Raw genomic sequence first — 16,769 nt, forward strand, 5'->3', positions numbered from 1 at the left:
TAAACTGTGGAGTAAACACACAAAAAAAGAAAAAACAAGACAAAAAACATAACAACATAAATAACATAGCAGAATAACAACATACAACATAAATAAGTTACCTCCATTCAAAAAATGGCCAAATAGGGTCAAAAACACCGATCATTTGCCGAGTTTTAAGACATATATCTTTAGATAAATGTTTCAGTCATGAGAGCGCATCAACGATGTCAAATTTAGAGACGACTGTATGATTCCGATACCACCGAGGCAGACGCAGCAAATACTTGCAATACTTAAAATATCCTGAGCGTATTTTCTTTGTATCCTTCTTGCGAAGGAGGAAAGCAAAATCAGAAAGATAAAAAACAGCAGGAGCACAAAAACTAGAATAAAGACGGCATAGTCCATTTCGGTTATACCGACCACGATTTGGTGAAATTTTCGCGTATCCAACCCGCATACTTTTCAGCACGCTGGACGTAATAGCGGAGCAAGTAAACGAAAGTGACGTAGAAAAAGAGAGATCCAACCATTTAATACTTGCTGAACATGGTATAGTTGAAGAACCCAAGCAAAGAGGTGATGCTGGTGGAGGACTCCCAAAACACAAAAACTCACATTTGGAGGCATTAAATGAAAGGCCTACTGTGGATAGTGCAGCTGAAAGCCGGTAGAAGTTGGTAATTAGACTATTTTTTGTCCGGCTAAGAAGCAGAATATCATCAGCATATTGATCAGTATTGATCCAGTCTCTGACCTATATAGATCTAAACTAGTTTTATTGTTTGGCCAGTTTTCAACTTTTTGGATAGTTAGTTCATTGCGCAACGATTGCCTTTGGATATAGTTGGATTGATCTGGTTTTTGTCGGCCATTAAAGACAAAATTTTTGAGAAAAGCTCGAAGGCCGGTACGAGGGTAAATAAGAAAGGCATATCGAAGGTAAGATTTTGGCATAATATTTAATACACTAAGATGAGCGATGAAGGTATAAAACAACTGATAAAGGAGATGCAAAGTCTAAGAGCCTCAGTAAATAAAATAGAGGTTTTGGCTGAGGGAATTGAAGGCCTAAAGACGATTTTTTCGGAATTTTCTTGCAAGGTAGAGGAATTTTCTTGCAAGGCAATTAAATCGGAGATAGCGGGACTGGCATTAAGCTGCTCGACTTAAGATTTGCGGAAAACCCAGTCCAAGATAGATTTTCTTGAAAAAGAATTGAAGAACATGAATTTGATTATATACAATTTTGACCCTAAACATCGAGGAACCAGTCTAGCGTCAGATATTTTGTCATGCTTAAATGAAATTGTCCCGAATTTGGATCTAGAGAGGCGAGACATAAAGGATATTTTCCGCCTTCGTTCTAAAAATAATGGCGTGCCCCCGGTTGTCATTAAATTTATTAGCAAGCCTCTGAGAGATTTGGTGTTGAGATCCTCTGGGCTATTTAGCCGTCATAAGTTGAATATATCCCCTGACTACACGGAAAGAGAGCGTATGGCTCGAGATAAGCTAAAACTACTGCTAGCGGAGGCTAGGTAAAAAAATATGCTTGCTAAATTAAGGGGGGTAAGGCTAATTTTACAGGACAAGATTTTGACGTATGATTTTGAGGATGAGAAAATAATTGAAGTAAGTGGTCCGAGTGTTAGAGATATTGTCCCGATAGCTTTGGGAAAGCTTCAAGGTCAGAGCCGTCAGTCCCTTGACCATGAGACTCCAACGCGTAGCAGGGCAGAATCTACAGGTAGCTTGCAAGGATATTTTTCAGCCAATGAAAATGAATTGGACGATCCAAACACGGATATTCGAACCACAACGACATTTATTACACCGAAAAATACGGTTGCTTTGAAGATGCCCGGGAGGCCTGAACCACGGGCCGAACGCGACCATGCTAGGATAATAAGTCCAAGTGACGATCAAAATCAACCTATCAGAAAGTCACGATTAGTGGGAGTGCTCAACCAGGAAGCACCAATTGAAGGCAGTGGTCTTGAGGTGAGGGCAAGTGATGGTGAAAGCGTGTCAAGAGAACAGCCGAGTCAGGGGTCTATAGTAACTGCTGGTGATGAATAGGAAACGGGGGGCCATAGTGAAAATTCTAGTGAAAGGGTAGTACGCATGGTGCATTGGAATATACAAGGGTTTTCAGTGACAAAACTAAGTAATCTGTTGAAGGAAGCGTGTATTGATAATGAAAAGAAAGATATAGTTGGACTAGTAGAGACATGGAGTGATGGGAAAAACCCATTAAGTGTTGAAGGGTACAATGTTTTTGAAAGAGTGAGAAATAAATCGAGTAATGGTCGACATTATGGGGGGATAGCGATATTGATCCAGGAGGATATATTTGATAGCATCCATAGGCTATTAAGTGCGTCAGAAAATATTGTGTGGTTACAAATGTCCATGTGGGATAAGAGGTATGTTATAGGCTGTGTATATATACCCCCTGAAAATAGTTCTTATATGAATGAGTATACATGGGACATATTAATTGAGGAGTATGTTAATTATGTTGAGCTGTTTAGTGACCATTTTTTTGTATTACTAGGTGATTTCAACGCCTACACGGGTACGAGTACGGAGGTTGAAGACATACAGGTGGATCTTGGCAACCCTTGTTTATCAGGAATGGAGAGTATGGTTGAATGGTATGGAAGAAACGGATGCCCGAAAGGTAGGACAAGCAAAGATGAAACTAGGAGGAAAAATAGGTGGGGCCATAAGTTGATAAATTTTTGTAGTGAGGGTCGGTTGATAATTTTGAATAGAAGGGTAGGTAAAGATCATGAAAGGGGAGATTTTACGTGCTTTGGTTCGGGGAAGCCTAGCGTGATTGATTATATTATGGTTGATAGGAGGTTATGGGAAAATTGTTTGGATTTTTATGTTATGGATGTTGTAGGATCAGACCACCAGCCAATAGAGGTAGTCATGAAGGCAGGACAGGCGAAGAAATGGATGTATGAGATAGAGGGTGAGAGATATAGTTGGAGGAATGAGGGGAAGAGGGAAGATAAGGGTAGGAAGGTAATGAAGCAGCAGATTAGGGTAGATTGTATGGAGGAAAACCGTTTGAAAAATTTGTTGGAAAGTGAACAGATGCAGAAAAGGGCGGAGGAATGCATATATATACTGGGAGAAGGGAAATTAGAAGAAGCCGTGCAAGAAATATCAGAGGAAGTATACCAGAAATGCAGTGGAATATCAAATAACAAGGAGAGGGTGAGAAATACAAACGAATTCTTTGATGAGGATTGTCGGAGGCTAAAAGTAAACCTTATTCAACTTCTCAGGAAAGTGAAAGGAGCACTAAATGACCAGGAAATGAATAAACACTTATCGGAGTACCGAACAGAAAGAAAAATCTACAAGAGGTTATTAAAAATGAGAAAAAAACAAGTAGAAGAGATTAGGGCTATAAAGATCAGCGAGGAATACTTGTCAAAAGACCCAAAACAGTTTTGGAGTGAAGTAAGGCGGGAATTCAAGGCCAACGACAAACTCATACCTCCAGCTGAGTCGTGGAAAACATACCTGGAGCAGGACACTAGCAAAAGGGAGCAATATGGAGACGGTATAGGGAGTTTAGTAGAGGAGCTACGAGAGCAGAATGGTTTCCCCTTAAGACAAGTGGATTATAGTCTATTAGAACCGATTAAGGTAGAGGAAGTTTGTGCAAGCGTAAAAGGAATGAAGGGATCTTCGGCACCGGGGGTGGATGGAATACCAGCAAAGATTTGGAAAATGGGGAAAACAGTTCTAGTACCAGTTTTAGCAGCAGTTTTCAGTTTTGTGACTGAAAATAGGAAATGGCCTGACCAGTGGAATGTGTCAGTAGGAATACCAATTTTCAAAAAAGGTAACAGACAGGATCATAGTAATTATAGAATAATTAGTTTAGGAAATGTGATGAGTAAGATTTTCTGCAAGGTTATAGACTCAAGATTAGGGAAGTGGTTGGAGGTAAAGGAACTGCTATCCCCTTTTCAGGTAGGGTTTAGAAAAAATCATAGTGCAGTAGATCATATTTTTACTTTGAGAATTATGGTAGAGAAGTATAGGAAAGGAAAAGGGGGGAGGTTATATGCAGCTTTTTTAGACCTGAAAGGAGCATATGATAATGTCGATAGGAACCTGTTAATGTTAAACCTGTTATCTTTAGGACTGCCTCACTATTTCGTATTGTTGCTGTGCGAAATGTATAAGTACGTGAAGTTAGTAGTGAAAGTCGCGGGAAAGTGCTCAACTCCGGTGCAATCTTTATTGGGACTAAAGCAGGGATGTGTGCTGTCACCAAAATTGTTTAGCCTTTATTTAAATGATGCCAATGAATTTTTCGTTAAGAATAATGCACCAATGTTATCGATAGATTTGCTTAAACTGTGCTTACTACTATTTGCTGACGACATCGTATTACTGGCTGAAACAAAGGAGAAACTGCAACAATTATTAGAGATTACGGAGGTTTATTTGGAAGAGAAGAAGTTAATCCTGAACACATCGAAGTCAGTGGTGACGGTATTTGGTCGTAAGGCCATGGAAAGTGAAGATGTGAATTTTTTCTTTAAAGGTGAAACTATACCAGTGAATAATGAATTTTTTTTATCTTGGGGTAAAGTTTACTAGTAATGGGAAATTCAGTGGGCATCTGGATCTAGCTAATGCAAGGGGGAGGTATATTAGCGGTGAAATAGTGAGGAGTAGTCTTAGACGGGTGAGAGATATTAGAGTACATAAGAGGATTTGGACAAGTAAGATAGTACCGGCGATGCATTATGGAGCAGAGATCTGGGGCTATCGGAAAGGTCCAAAACTTGAGGTGGTTATGATGAGATATTATAAGAGGATGTTAGGACTATGGGATTCGTTTAGTAATTTGGTAATCCAGGGGGATTTAGGGCTAGTATCGCTGCGATCTATGAGGCTAGTGACCATGGTGAGATATTGGGTTAGGATACTGGGTATGCAGAGATTTACGGTAGCAAAGGCAGCATACTTAGAGGCGTTGAGACAGAATAGTAAAACAGGGTGGCCGGCGGAGATTAAGGACATCTTAGATAATTCTGGATTAGGGGAATGGTGGAATGAAGGAAAGGGGATTATGGGTATGGAGGAAATAGTAATAAGGGAGGTACAAGAGAGATTGAAGAATCAAGAAATACAGATATGGTGGGCAAGTCTGGATCGTTCTGGGTCGTTAAAATTGTATAAACAGATAAAGAGGAGTTGGGGGGAGGAGGTATTTTGGAAGGTTGGGTTAAGTAGAGAGGATTTCAAGGTGTATTTGGATTGGAGGGGAAATGGATTTTTGATTGGGGAGAAAAGAAAGTATCAAGGGAGAAAAGGGGAGAAGGTAGAATCTATTGCTTGTCCTATGTGCGGATCTCAGGATGAAAGTTTAATACATTTTGTGTGTGAATGTGTCGAATTGAATGATTGGAGGCGTGAGATGTATGGTAAAGAAAATTTGAATGAGATATGGATGGTAGATAGAATGAATTATACAAATTTCCTGAGTATTAAAAGGATAGCAAGGTTTGTCAGGATTGCAGCGGTGCATCGGGAGCGTTTTCTTTAAATAGTTTTAATTTAATGTAGTTAATTTGTTGTTTGTGTATTATGTAATTTTCCTATGGCCCACGGGCTTTTTTTCTGGAATAATTTATTATTAATTATTATTATAAGACACAATATGAATTATTATTATAAGACACAAAGACAGCGATTCTAAACAATTTGAGGCCTAGATCTGGAGAATTGCCTAAGCAAATTCTTTCTTCTCGCCACGTTCCCGGAATAGAATTACACTAAATTTCCTCCGTTGAATCCTAGTTGAGAGTCAACTTTTTCCCATCAAGATTGGAAGTGCTCTCTCTTTCCCGATATACGATACAAAACACAAGAATTTCTTTTTCTCTTCTTTTTTTCTCTCTCTTTCAATCGGGAAAGCGGAAGATTTATGGGACGACCAATTAAGCGTGGGGGTCCTTGGCAATATTTTTAGAATAGGTTGTTAAGAGTGAAAATATTATTAATAAAGGGGAAAAGTCCGTAAATCCTTAGTAAGAAGAAAAGTTTATATGATTAACTTATTTTGTCGTTAGATTAGGTATTTTCGCGCTGTATTCTGTTTCTGTGCGTGCTTGTAATTTGTACTGTTGTTTAATTTTCTTGCTTGTTTGTTATTTATTTATATTTTTGTGTGTATATGGCCCTTAGGCTTTTGAAATACACTTATCTATCTATCTATCTATGCAACGTGACTAATGCCTAAATTATCATTGTAAAAGATTGACGGTTGAAGACGTTGGAGACACGAAGCTAAAACACATTTAAAAATGCTCGGGGATAACACGGCACCTTGCCTAACGCCTTTTTTAAAAGGAATATACTCCCCTACCATACCATTCCACTTCATCCTAACTGAAGCATTAGCATACCAATACTTAAGCACGGAAACAATAGAAAGGTTAACACCCGAGGCTGCTAGAGAAGACAATGCATTTTGAATGAATTACATTATCAAAAGCACTAGATATGTCAACAGTCAAACAATACAGGGGACTTTTTTGAGCAGCAGCTTGTTTCATTAGCCGACCCACAATATATTGAGCTTGAAAACAACCCATACCTTTTCTAAAACCAAGCTGGAAGGGTGTAAAATTGCACTTGGAGTTAATAGCCGGTAGCAGTAAATATTCAAACAGCTTACTAACAAAACTAGACACAGTGATAGGACGATAATTAGAGCAAGCACTGGGGTCCTTACTCCTCTTGACTATGGGAGATATACAACCGGACAAAAAACTATCTGGCACAACGGACTGTGCCAAACACATCTGAAACAATAATTGCAAATGCTGCAGCAGTTCAGGACAATCATAAGCAAAAAACTTGAGCCAAAGACCATCACTATCGAGAGACTCAGACTTATTCACTTGCATAAGAGCTCAGAGTATAACACCAGATTCCACCGACAGCACTTGAGATTGGCTGATACGAATTGGGAGGATTGAGTTGACAAGCATTGTAAAATGATTTTGGAGATTAATATTAAACGAAAGCAAAATATTTTTATAATGAGAAACGAAGTCACATAGCCGAAGAGACGAATTAATTGGAGGTGAACACTTAACACTGTTTATAACACGATCCCAGGATTTCTTGTCACAGGGACCATCCCAGGCATTCAGTCTCGCTCTACGCAGGGAATATTTTTACTCTCGTTTGGTTTTCTGTTTTATTTGATGTATTGAACCAGAAGAAGGACGATTACAGGCTATCCACATACGGAGCCAGAACTTAGCCTTTTGTTTAACTATCTTCACTTTAAGATCAACTTTCCAAAAGGGATTGCGAGTACCCGTTCGCACGCACTCGGAGGGTACAGCTGTTTTAGCGGCAGACTTTAGACAGAACACTATTTGCTGATAATACGAGTTGATATCTATCTGAGTTGAAGTTATAGATATAGATGTTTGCAATAAGTGGAAAGGCACTTTAATAGATGATAATAACTGGGACAATGTCAATACATAAAGTGGAACATTGGTATTTTCCCAATTTAACTTTGAGAACCACTTGGGAGAGTTACGTTGGACAGAGGTCGCCATGGAGCAAGATAGTTGGCATGTGATTGGTAAATGATCGTCGTCGATTTTAGAGTCTTCCACATGAACTATTGATGAAAGTAGAGTTGAATCTGACTCAATTACATGATCAAGGTTGGAAGTAAGACCACCACGATTGTGAATATAAGTAAATAGAAGATCCTTATCAGCAAGATGGAATCCTCCAGGTAGTGAATCGAGAAAGATTTCAGATCGGTCGGAATTAGATAATAAGTCAGTGTTCATGTCGCCGGCGAGAACCCATTTGGTATTTTGTTTTGAAAGGTCGCTAAGTAGTGTTCGTAGGCGATTACATGCGTGTGAATAACTAGACAATGACTGCACAGTCTTTTTATTACAGGGGAAATAAATGTTTATAAATGTGGTATCACCATATTTTATCGCTAAGATGTTAGTGTCGCTTTGCAATAATATCGGCTGAGTCTTGTGTCTGAAATAGATGGCCAGACCTCCTGATGGTCTTCCACGGGTTTTTTGGGTGGCTCTCAAGAAGGTATAATGGGTCCGAGAACGCTTTAGGCTATCAACATTTACTTTAGAGAGAAGGTGCTCCTGTAGAAACACAATATCATTTTCAAGTAGCTCACTTATCAGTAGATCCTTGTCTTTTGTACCATTAATATTAAGGGAAACAAAGCTAAACGGAGTTTGAGCATTCATTTATTAGCGTTGTTGAGAGCCGATCGGAAAACTTTGCATTTCAGGCTAAAACTTACGTGTTCCATAGTGCAATTTGTACATTTTGGTGAGGCTTGGCAAGGGTTTTTCTTGGAATTCACATGAGGGCCAGAACACTTGGGATGTACTGGTGAGCTGGGACAAGCTCCAATCAGGTGATCAGTACTTTGACAGCGAAAGCATCGACGCGGAATGGATTGAAAGGGCTTAGCTTGAAAAATTTCATATCCAATACGGATTCCCGACTCCAGAACCGCGTTCAGAGCGGTTTTGTCGACGAACTCGAGGTGAAAAGTACGAGAGTCGCCGATTTGACTAGCACTAATAAGTCCTTCCACCGAGGCCTCCAAATCAGCTCTTGAATAATTATGGGGTATATCCCGGACCACAGCTAAAGGCTTTTTATCAATCACTCTGGCTCCAACGTCAGGGATGGAGCTAGTAACAGCTTCAGCAAGCGAGTCGGCTGAGCGCTTATCGCGTACCATCACAACCCAGCTTTTGCTATGTGGCTTAGATTTTAGACTTATGATTACGTCATGACCATCCAACGTTTCAAGCTTCTTCATGAGAAGGATAGGGTCGCTGAGCTCCGGGGGTGGGTTTCTTACAACGACAGCGTAGGACGGTTTTTTCGTATTTTGAGTAGGGGCTACAAGCTTAGACTGTCCCTCTGTAGCCTTGGACGAAATATCACGCAGCTGTTCAAGGCAAGAATTCACCTTGGCACTGAGGGTACTGAAGGCATCGACAGGGATCATTGGCACTTCGCTGGGACATTTGATAACAAAGTCCGGAAGCTTTATGTTCTGGGAATCGCACTTTACAAGCGAAGAAATAATGTCCGAAGCACAGTTTAATGCAGCATTGGCTCCTACGCGCTTCGATGAGACTTCATTTGGAAAAAGCTTTAAAAAAAGCAATTTATGGGTCTCACCAAGAGAAGAAGACTCGAAGAAATCGGCCAAGTACCCTTTTATTGTATCGGGCGAAACTCCTTTAGCAAGATTTTTCTGTACAAGCACTGGATAGGATTGTAGAAAAGTTCATCTTCACACCAATTACCAATTCCCATTTTCTCTAGATTCAAGATTCACTTGCGAGAGAAGTAAGGGAAGCGTTGGAGGCTGCCTACCTTGTCCCCGCAATTTAAGGGACAAGCCCGGCGGGTACCACGGCTCTTGAAAAAAGCTCTCACCCACCCTTCTGCTTACTTTTCTCCTCTCCCCTTTTTGTAACGCAATCGTCTATAATATCGGAGTTTATAATTATTTTTGCAACTGCCTAATCCTGACCTATATCATATATAGGTCATGAAAATATCGATAACAGAAATCACTGTTCCCAAGGGAATTTTCACTCAAGTCTGAAAATAATCCGCTTATTTATAATTCTTTGGACACTGAATTAATTATTATGAAAATATTGGCTATATGTCAGGTAGAGACGATAATCCTTTACCAAATATTAGCGCTAGGTTCATCTACAATTTTAATTGTAGATGTATTTCTGTTTTCAGTTCCTAAACACGTATTGTTTTGTAAAGTATGCATAATAAACTTTATGCCGTAAACTGAAATTTTCTCGTAACTGTCTAGGTTGTCTGCCATATTCTCTAGCGTTGTATATCTTCTCTAGATTGGAGATGATTAGATATTACATAAAAAATAAGATTTCAACTGAAAGTTAGGAGCGACATTAAAACTTAAATGAACAGGAATTATTCCGTATAAACAAAACACATCACGGTACTGCTGTTTATACATTGAATTTAAATTAAAAATGAGCAAATATTAATTTAAAAAAAAGTTTTTCTGAGAAAAGTAAGGAGCAAAGCTGAAACTTAAAACGAACAAAATTATTACTTAATAGCTTTTTGTAACATATATATCAATAAAACTAGTGCAAATAAACCAGCTTGTTATGGTTACCTACGTTTCTAGGATTATGAAAAACTAGCGCTTTACTGAAAACACAAAAGCCAATTATAAAAAAACAAGAACATTGATCTAGGAATCAAAAGTGATATAGCTTGACAACAATTAACTAGTCTGTAAAGCTTTTCATTGTTTTACACCAGCTAAAACATCAGGAGCTTTCAGTATACAATTAAAATTATCTTAAAAACATAAGTATAATAATAAATATTATTTTAAAAGATATAGTCATTGAACAGCACAGGCAAATAATTGATGGATATGTCAGGTAAACTTTTGGTCTAACCAGCTGTAACGCCAATAGTGAGTAATATGCAATCTTAAATTATAAGAAATCCGCTTTAGTATTACTCGAATCGAAGATCAAATAAGTCATCATATGAACTCTGGAAATACGGTTATTTCTCTGTATACGAAAGAAAATTTCAAGCTAAGATCAAATTCTAAAGCTAGTCTATAGTACTAATACTATAGATTTGTCTACAAATTTATCATGACCTATTCTTTTCGGAACAAACAAGAATTAGTCATAGGACAGAGCAATTATTCAGAAGTAATACAAAATTAAAGGACAAAAAATTAAGCAACAATCCTAAAATGTTTTTTTTTATACTATAAGAACGGTCCTTAATCGGTTTGCTGATACTCTACCGAAAATCCTATATTATTTTGCGGTTTTAGTAAAGCACTAGTTTTTTATAATCCTAGAAAAACAGGGTAATATAATTAGTTGTTTTTTGTACTAGTTTTACCGATATACATTAGATAGACTGAGAAGTTATCTCCAATAATCAATGCACAAAAAAACTACCCGCCTCAGTAACCGTTTTACTTTCCCAAATTTCCTTGCTATGAACGCCGAAAGCCTGAATTTCAACAAACTGATCGAACTAGAGGCCCTATTTCAAGTAAACAAAATTGCTGAAATATTTTAACAGAGGTCCAAGCACAAAACCCTGACTTACTAGAAATTAATAACCACGCCCAATTTATAAAATCTTGTCCTTTTGACCACCCCATAGGTAAACAGGGAGGTGGAACATTATTAATTGTGGGTAATTATTTATCCCCATGTTAACTCGTACTCCCAACCTTTAAGATTATGATTAAATCTTTTGGATAGGTATAAGATCCCAAGTTTTTCAACGCCCTTTCAATTTGATTGTGTTTTGCTGCTTTTATCAGCCTCCATATTAAAATATTGAACAAACACAGCAATTCTACCAGCAACCGCATAGTAGTACCAACTTTGTCCTCTGTAAATTCCCGAACACAGGTAATATGCTAGTAGGTCATGTTAATGATCTAAAGTTAACTTCCCTTTGTAGTTCCCTCAATTTCTAAAAGATAGTAAAAATACCAACAACCAATTCCACTCTTGATTTGTTCAGCACGAATTTGCACGCTTTTTACAGCCCACTTGTCCCTTTGCCCCCGTTAGGGAAAGCTACTATTTTGTTTATTAATGATGCCTCTCTCCAGCTTTAACCATACTCTTACTGTTACTGAATTTTCTTTCCGCCCAATTTCGAATGATGGCCTCTTTGAATCTGGATCTTGGATCACTGACGAAAACTGGCTGGCTCTCAAGGGGAACCATGATATTAAAGTTAAAGTCTCTTGCTTCCACAATCTGATCAAAAAAAAATACATAGATTCCTTCCCTGAGAAAAAAGTAAAAACATGATATAATGACAAACCTTGCACTACTAGCTAATTGAAAAGGATAATTAAAATTGATATGAATCTACTTAAGAATAGTGAAACATCCGAAGCTAACTCAATACGTAAACGCATAAAAAAGGAAATCCGTAAAACTGCTTCTTCATATTACAAATGTAAAGTCAAAGATTTATTTTCTACTAAGCGAAACAATAAGCCGACCACAGGCTTGTCGTTTCTAACCTTAGACTATGCCTGAAAGCCCAGAAAAGTGACCACCGTCCTCCTAAATTAGACCTGAACAATCTCACAAACTCCAACACGCGCCAGGTCTATGCTGTCTCCATCTCAAACCGTTTCGACTGTCTTGGTCAAATTTCAGAATCTGAAGAAGCATGGAAACTATTCAAGGACGGCGTATTGCTTTCGGCCGGAAGTACTATTGGTCGTCTGAAGCCCAGAAAAAAGTCCTGGATATCGCAGGGAACTCTAGATATTATTGAACAGCGTCGCAAAGCACGCCTAACGAAGGACATGCTTACCTAAAGACGTCTAAATGGCGTAAGAAATAAATTCCTCCACAGAGACAGAAAGCTGTTCACCGAAAAAAAGGTCACTGATCTCGAGGAGGCCACCAGAAAGGGTTACACATGCACTTTACACAAACACCTTCGGGATCTTACAGATGGAAAGCCATGCTCTATAGGCCCTATCATATCTAATGATGGAAGTATTATTACTGACAAGCTCAACTTGACTATTACTTGAGCGCTCAACTGTCCACCTGGTAGGATCACTTCTCTTCACTTCTAACCCTAGACTATGTTAGCCAGCCCGACCCTGACCTTCTTCACGTTGCATCCAACACTCCTTAGGCCCTGTGTGCAAGTGTGCACCATCCCTTCACCTCTACAGAAATCTTGAATTCTCTGAAACGGATGAAAAACAACCGAGCCCCAGGAGTCTGTGGTATCCCTGCACAACTACTGAAATATGGTGGGGCAGCGACCCTTCTCTGGCTCCAGTCATTGTTTTCCATAGTATTTCGTACAGAATGGATTCCAAAAGACTGGTGAGTGGGCATCATTCTGCCTCTCTGGAAATGGAAAGGCAGTTGCAGAATCTGCTCCAACAATCGTGGCATCACCCTCCTCTCTGTGCCCAGGAAGCTCTTCGTTATAACCCTCCTCGACCGCTGTACCACTTTCTTCAGAAGCCAAAGACGAATTCAACGGGCCGGCTTCATGCCAGGAAGGTCCACCGTTGAGCAAATATTCACAATGCGGCAGCTGATAGAAAAGACTCGAGAATTTCAATAAAAGGCGTGTGTTGCCTTTGTGATTTTCAAGGCTGCTTTGGATTTTGTCGACCGGCAATCACTCTGGCTCATATTGAAAACAACGGGACCACCAGCGAAGTACTGCAACCTTTTTGAGTGGCTCCACGAAGGGACAGAGAGCTGCGTGCAAGTCAATGGCAGACGCAGCTCATCTTTTGAAATCAATACTGGAGTCCGTCAGGGTTGTGCTGCTGCCCCAGAACTATTTAATTGCGTCATCGACTACATCATGACTCGGACCATAAACCGCCTCCAGTTTGGGTTGCATTACGATGATAGAGTACTTTCAGACGTTGACTATGCTGATGACCTTGCTCTTGTCACCAATTCACCAGTGAAGCTCACAGAAGCCCTACAAATCCTTGCTGATGAAGCCTTAAGAATAGGGCTGTTGATTAATTGGCAGAAGGCAAAAGTGATGATTGTTGAACCCCATAATTCGTCGCGTCCCCCGCCAGTCCTAATGGTAGGTGACAAACCAGCTGAGATTGTTGAGGAATTTACATACCTTGGCTCTATCCTCTCAAAATGACGGATCAATCCTTAAAGATCTAATGCACCGAATTGCCAACCAAAGCCTCAGCAGTAGTGGGAAGACTAAGTGTCCTTTGGAGGAAACCTTCTATCAGTCGTAGGACCAAGATGCGCATATACAATGCTTCAGTGGGATCCGTGCTTCTTTACGGAGCCGAAACTTGTTCGGCCACTCTGTCTGTGTTTAGAACCGTAAATATAGCCCGCATTGAAAGACTACGCTGGCACGATTTGTCAGCAACGAGAGCCTCCTGGCGTTAACTGGTCAAACGCCCTTCTCAATCCAACTCGCCCAACGAACACTACACTGGTACGGACATCTCCTTCGCATGCCCCTCGACACTCCCACACGAACAATTTTTGACTTTGATCCCGTGCTACATAGCGAGAAACGCCCAAGAGGTCGTCCCCCAACCAGATGGAAGGACACGACATGTGCCTTCTTAGTCATGGCAAATATTTAAGAGGATGTCCACATCCTTACAAGAGACCGGTCCAAATGGAGGCACCATGTTGCATCAATCTCGATGCCGGAAGCATTTTGGCAGGAGAATTAATTCAAATAAGACAAGCCAAATAATGGTATAATAGGAAAAAAAATAAATAAAAACAATGGGAAAACACACAGTTATATAGGCTTTCATTTCCAAGAGGAGCCTTCGGTTACAGCCAATGATCTTTTTTCGACATTATGCTGATTCGGCATTGACCTTTTAAATTTTAACTTTGAAGTGTGTTTGACATTTTTAATTATTTTACATTGACCCTTTTATAATTTTTCGTTGAGCTTTGTTTTCGGTTTCTCACTGTTCTATTGACAATAAAGTGCGAATTCGTTTTTCAGAAATAAATCTGATCTTATGTAATAGTTTTTGTTCGTTTTAAGTTTCAACTTTGCTCTTTACCATTGGTGTTGTTTGGGGGGGGGGGAAATTACCCCCCTCCCCAATAATTTGGAGAAAAACTATAACTCATTATGTAATTTTAAAACTGTTGCTTGTTTTAAGTTTTAAAGTCGCTATTTACTTCGGCAAGAGCTGGATTCAATTCACTGGCCAGTGTAAGGGCTTGCATTTAGTGCCAGAAACAAGATTTGGGAAGACTACCACCTTCTGACAGCAATTTCGAGCCATGCATACGAAGACACCGTGGGGGGGGGAGTTGGAGCGGGAAACTGGAAATCTTGAAAAAAACTTAGAGTGGAGGGATCGGGATGAAACTTGGTGGGAAAAACGAGCACAAGTCCTAGAAACGTGATTGACATAACCGAAACGGATTCACTCTCTTTGGGGGAGTTGGGGGAGGGGAAATTCTGAAAATTAGAAAAAATGACGTTTTTTGACTTACGACGGAGTGATCAGATCTAAATGAAATTTCATATTTAGAAGGACCTCGTAACTCAGATATCTTATTTTATATCCTAACCACACCCAGCGTCGTTGAGGAGATTTGGGGGGGGACTGGAAATCTTGAAAAACGCTTAGAGTGGAGTCATTAGGATGAAACTTGGTGGGAAAAATAAGCACAACTCCTAGATACGTGATTGACATAACTGGACTGAATCCGCTCTCTTTGAGGGAATTGGCGGTGGTGAGAATTCTGAAAAATTAGAAAAATTGAGGTATTTTTAACTTACGAATGAGCGATCGGAGTTTAATGAAATTTGATATTTAGAAGTATATTGTAGTACCGCAGAGCTTTTATTTTAAATTCCAACCAGATCTGGTGAAATTAAGGGAGTTGGAGGGGGAACCTAAAATATTTGAAAATGCTTAGAGAGGAGGGATCAGGATGAAATTTGGTGGGGAAAATAAGCTCATGTCCTAGATACGTGATTGAAATAACCGGAACAGATTCGCTCTCTTTGGGGGAGGGTTAATTCTGAAAAATTAGAAAAAATTAGGTATTTTTAACTTACGAAGATTTGATCAGATCTTAATAAAATTTCCTATTTAGAAGAAACGTGTAACTCAGATCTCTTATTTTAGATCTTCACCCGATCCAGAGTCACTGGGGGGAGTTTGGGGGACTGGAAATCATGGAAAACGCTCAGAGTGGAGAGATGGATGAAACTTTGTGGTAAGGATAAGCACAAGTCCTAGATACGTGATTAACATAACTAGATTGAATCCACGTTGGAAAAATTAGAAAAAATTAGGCATTTTTAACTTAAAAGCGGGTGATCAGAACTTTAGAAGGACCTCGTGTCTCAGAGCTCTTATTTAAAACCCCGACTGGCATTAAGACTCTGATTTTCTATTAAATTAATCTATTGATTCTTAGAATTTCGCTAGAGCTCATGTCACGTAAGCTCTTTGCTCTTCGGACCTCGTCACAAGTGCCATATGAGCTCTTAGCTTTTGTTTTTGATATATGACCTGCCCTGTGGAGCATGCAGTGCATCGCGAAAACATCGGGTGTTTTCAGTTTAACTAGTTTTGTGTCTTGACTTTGATTTTGCACCATCTGTGCAAAGTTAAACGCAATTATTCTACAACATGCCTTTTTCATTAGAAAAAAGTGTCAATTACATAAAAGTTTAAAGGGATGTAGCTTTTCCAGGAATAAGTTTGCAAAAACAAAATCTTCCATTATATTATTCTTTTCAATATATCGAATGTATTTAATTAAATATGTAGTTGTAGCTACATCAGTTCCTTCTATTTGTAACGCGAATTTTGAAGTTCATATCTGAGAAACTAATGAATGACAAATATTGGGTCGTCTATCGTCTAATCGTCAATCGTCTATTGGTTCTACCCTAAATGGAGCACCTACGAAAATCTAATTTTACCTTAGGATATGGAAACTACCTATTCTACTACCTATTACAAACTACCAATGACAAATTGGTATTTTACCAATTAAACTATTATTTAGGCACAAATTACCTAAACTACAGATTTCTCATTCCATCTATTTTTTGTTAAGCCGGGGCCAGTAAACTCCGCAGTCCCAAAAGGGTTAAGATATTTCGCATGACTTTGTAGTTTT

The 16,769-nt window shown here is 39.2% G+C and overlaps 1 protein-coding gene and 1 long non-coding RNA gene across 2 annotated transcripts in view; one reads left to right on the top strand and one right to left on the bottom strand.

Moving 5' to 3' along the window:
• Nucleotides 1-16,769, bottom strand: part of LOC136036091 (uncharacterized) — a 39,615-nt gene that overhangs the window by 9,169 nt on the left and 13,677 nt on the right. The gene's annotated exons all lie outside the window — the stretch shown is intronic.
• Nucleotides 1,970-16,047, top strand: LOC136036089 (uncharacterized). Its single transcript, XM_065718078.1, has 2 exons — nucleotides 1,970-2,668; nucleotides 15,764-16,047. Exons 1-2 carry the CDS (start codon nucleotides 2,110-2,112, stop codon nucleotides 15,856-15,858), a joined length of 654 nt encoding a protein of 217 aa, XP_065574150.1. The 5' UTR covers nucleotides 1,970-2,109; the 3' UTR covers nucleotides 15,859-16,047.

The sequence above is a fragment of the Artemia franciscana genome, chromosome 15 (assembly GCF_032884065.1).
Source record: "Artemia franciscana chromosome 15, ASM3288406v1, whole genome shotgun sequence".
NCBI lineage: Eukaryota > Metazoa > Arthropoda > Branchiopoda > Anostraca > Artemiidae > Artemia > Artemia franciscana.

Excerpts from the sequence above, each read along its gene's own strand:
- LOC136036089 (XM_065718078.1), top strand. The coding sequence starts at position 2,110 with ATGGTGCATTGGAATATACAAGGGTTTTCAGTGACAAAACTAAGTAAT. Across the intron at positions 2,669-15,763 it reads AAGAAACGGATGCCCGAAAG|ATCTTCACCCGATCCAGAGT; the intron begins GTAGGACAAGCA and ends CTCTTATTTTAG.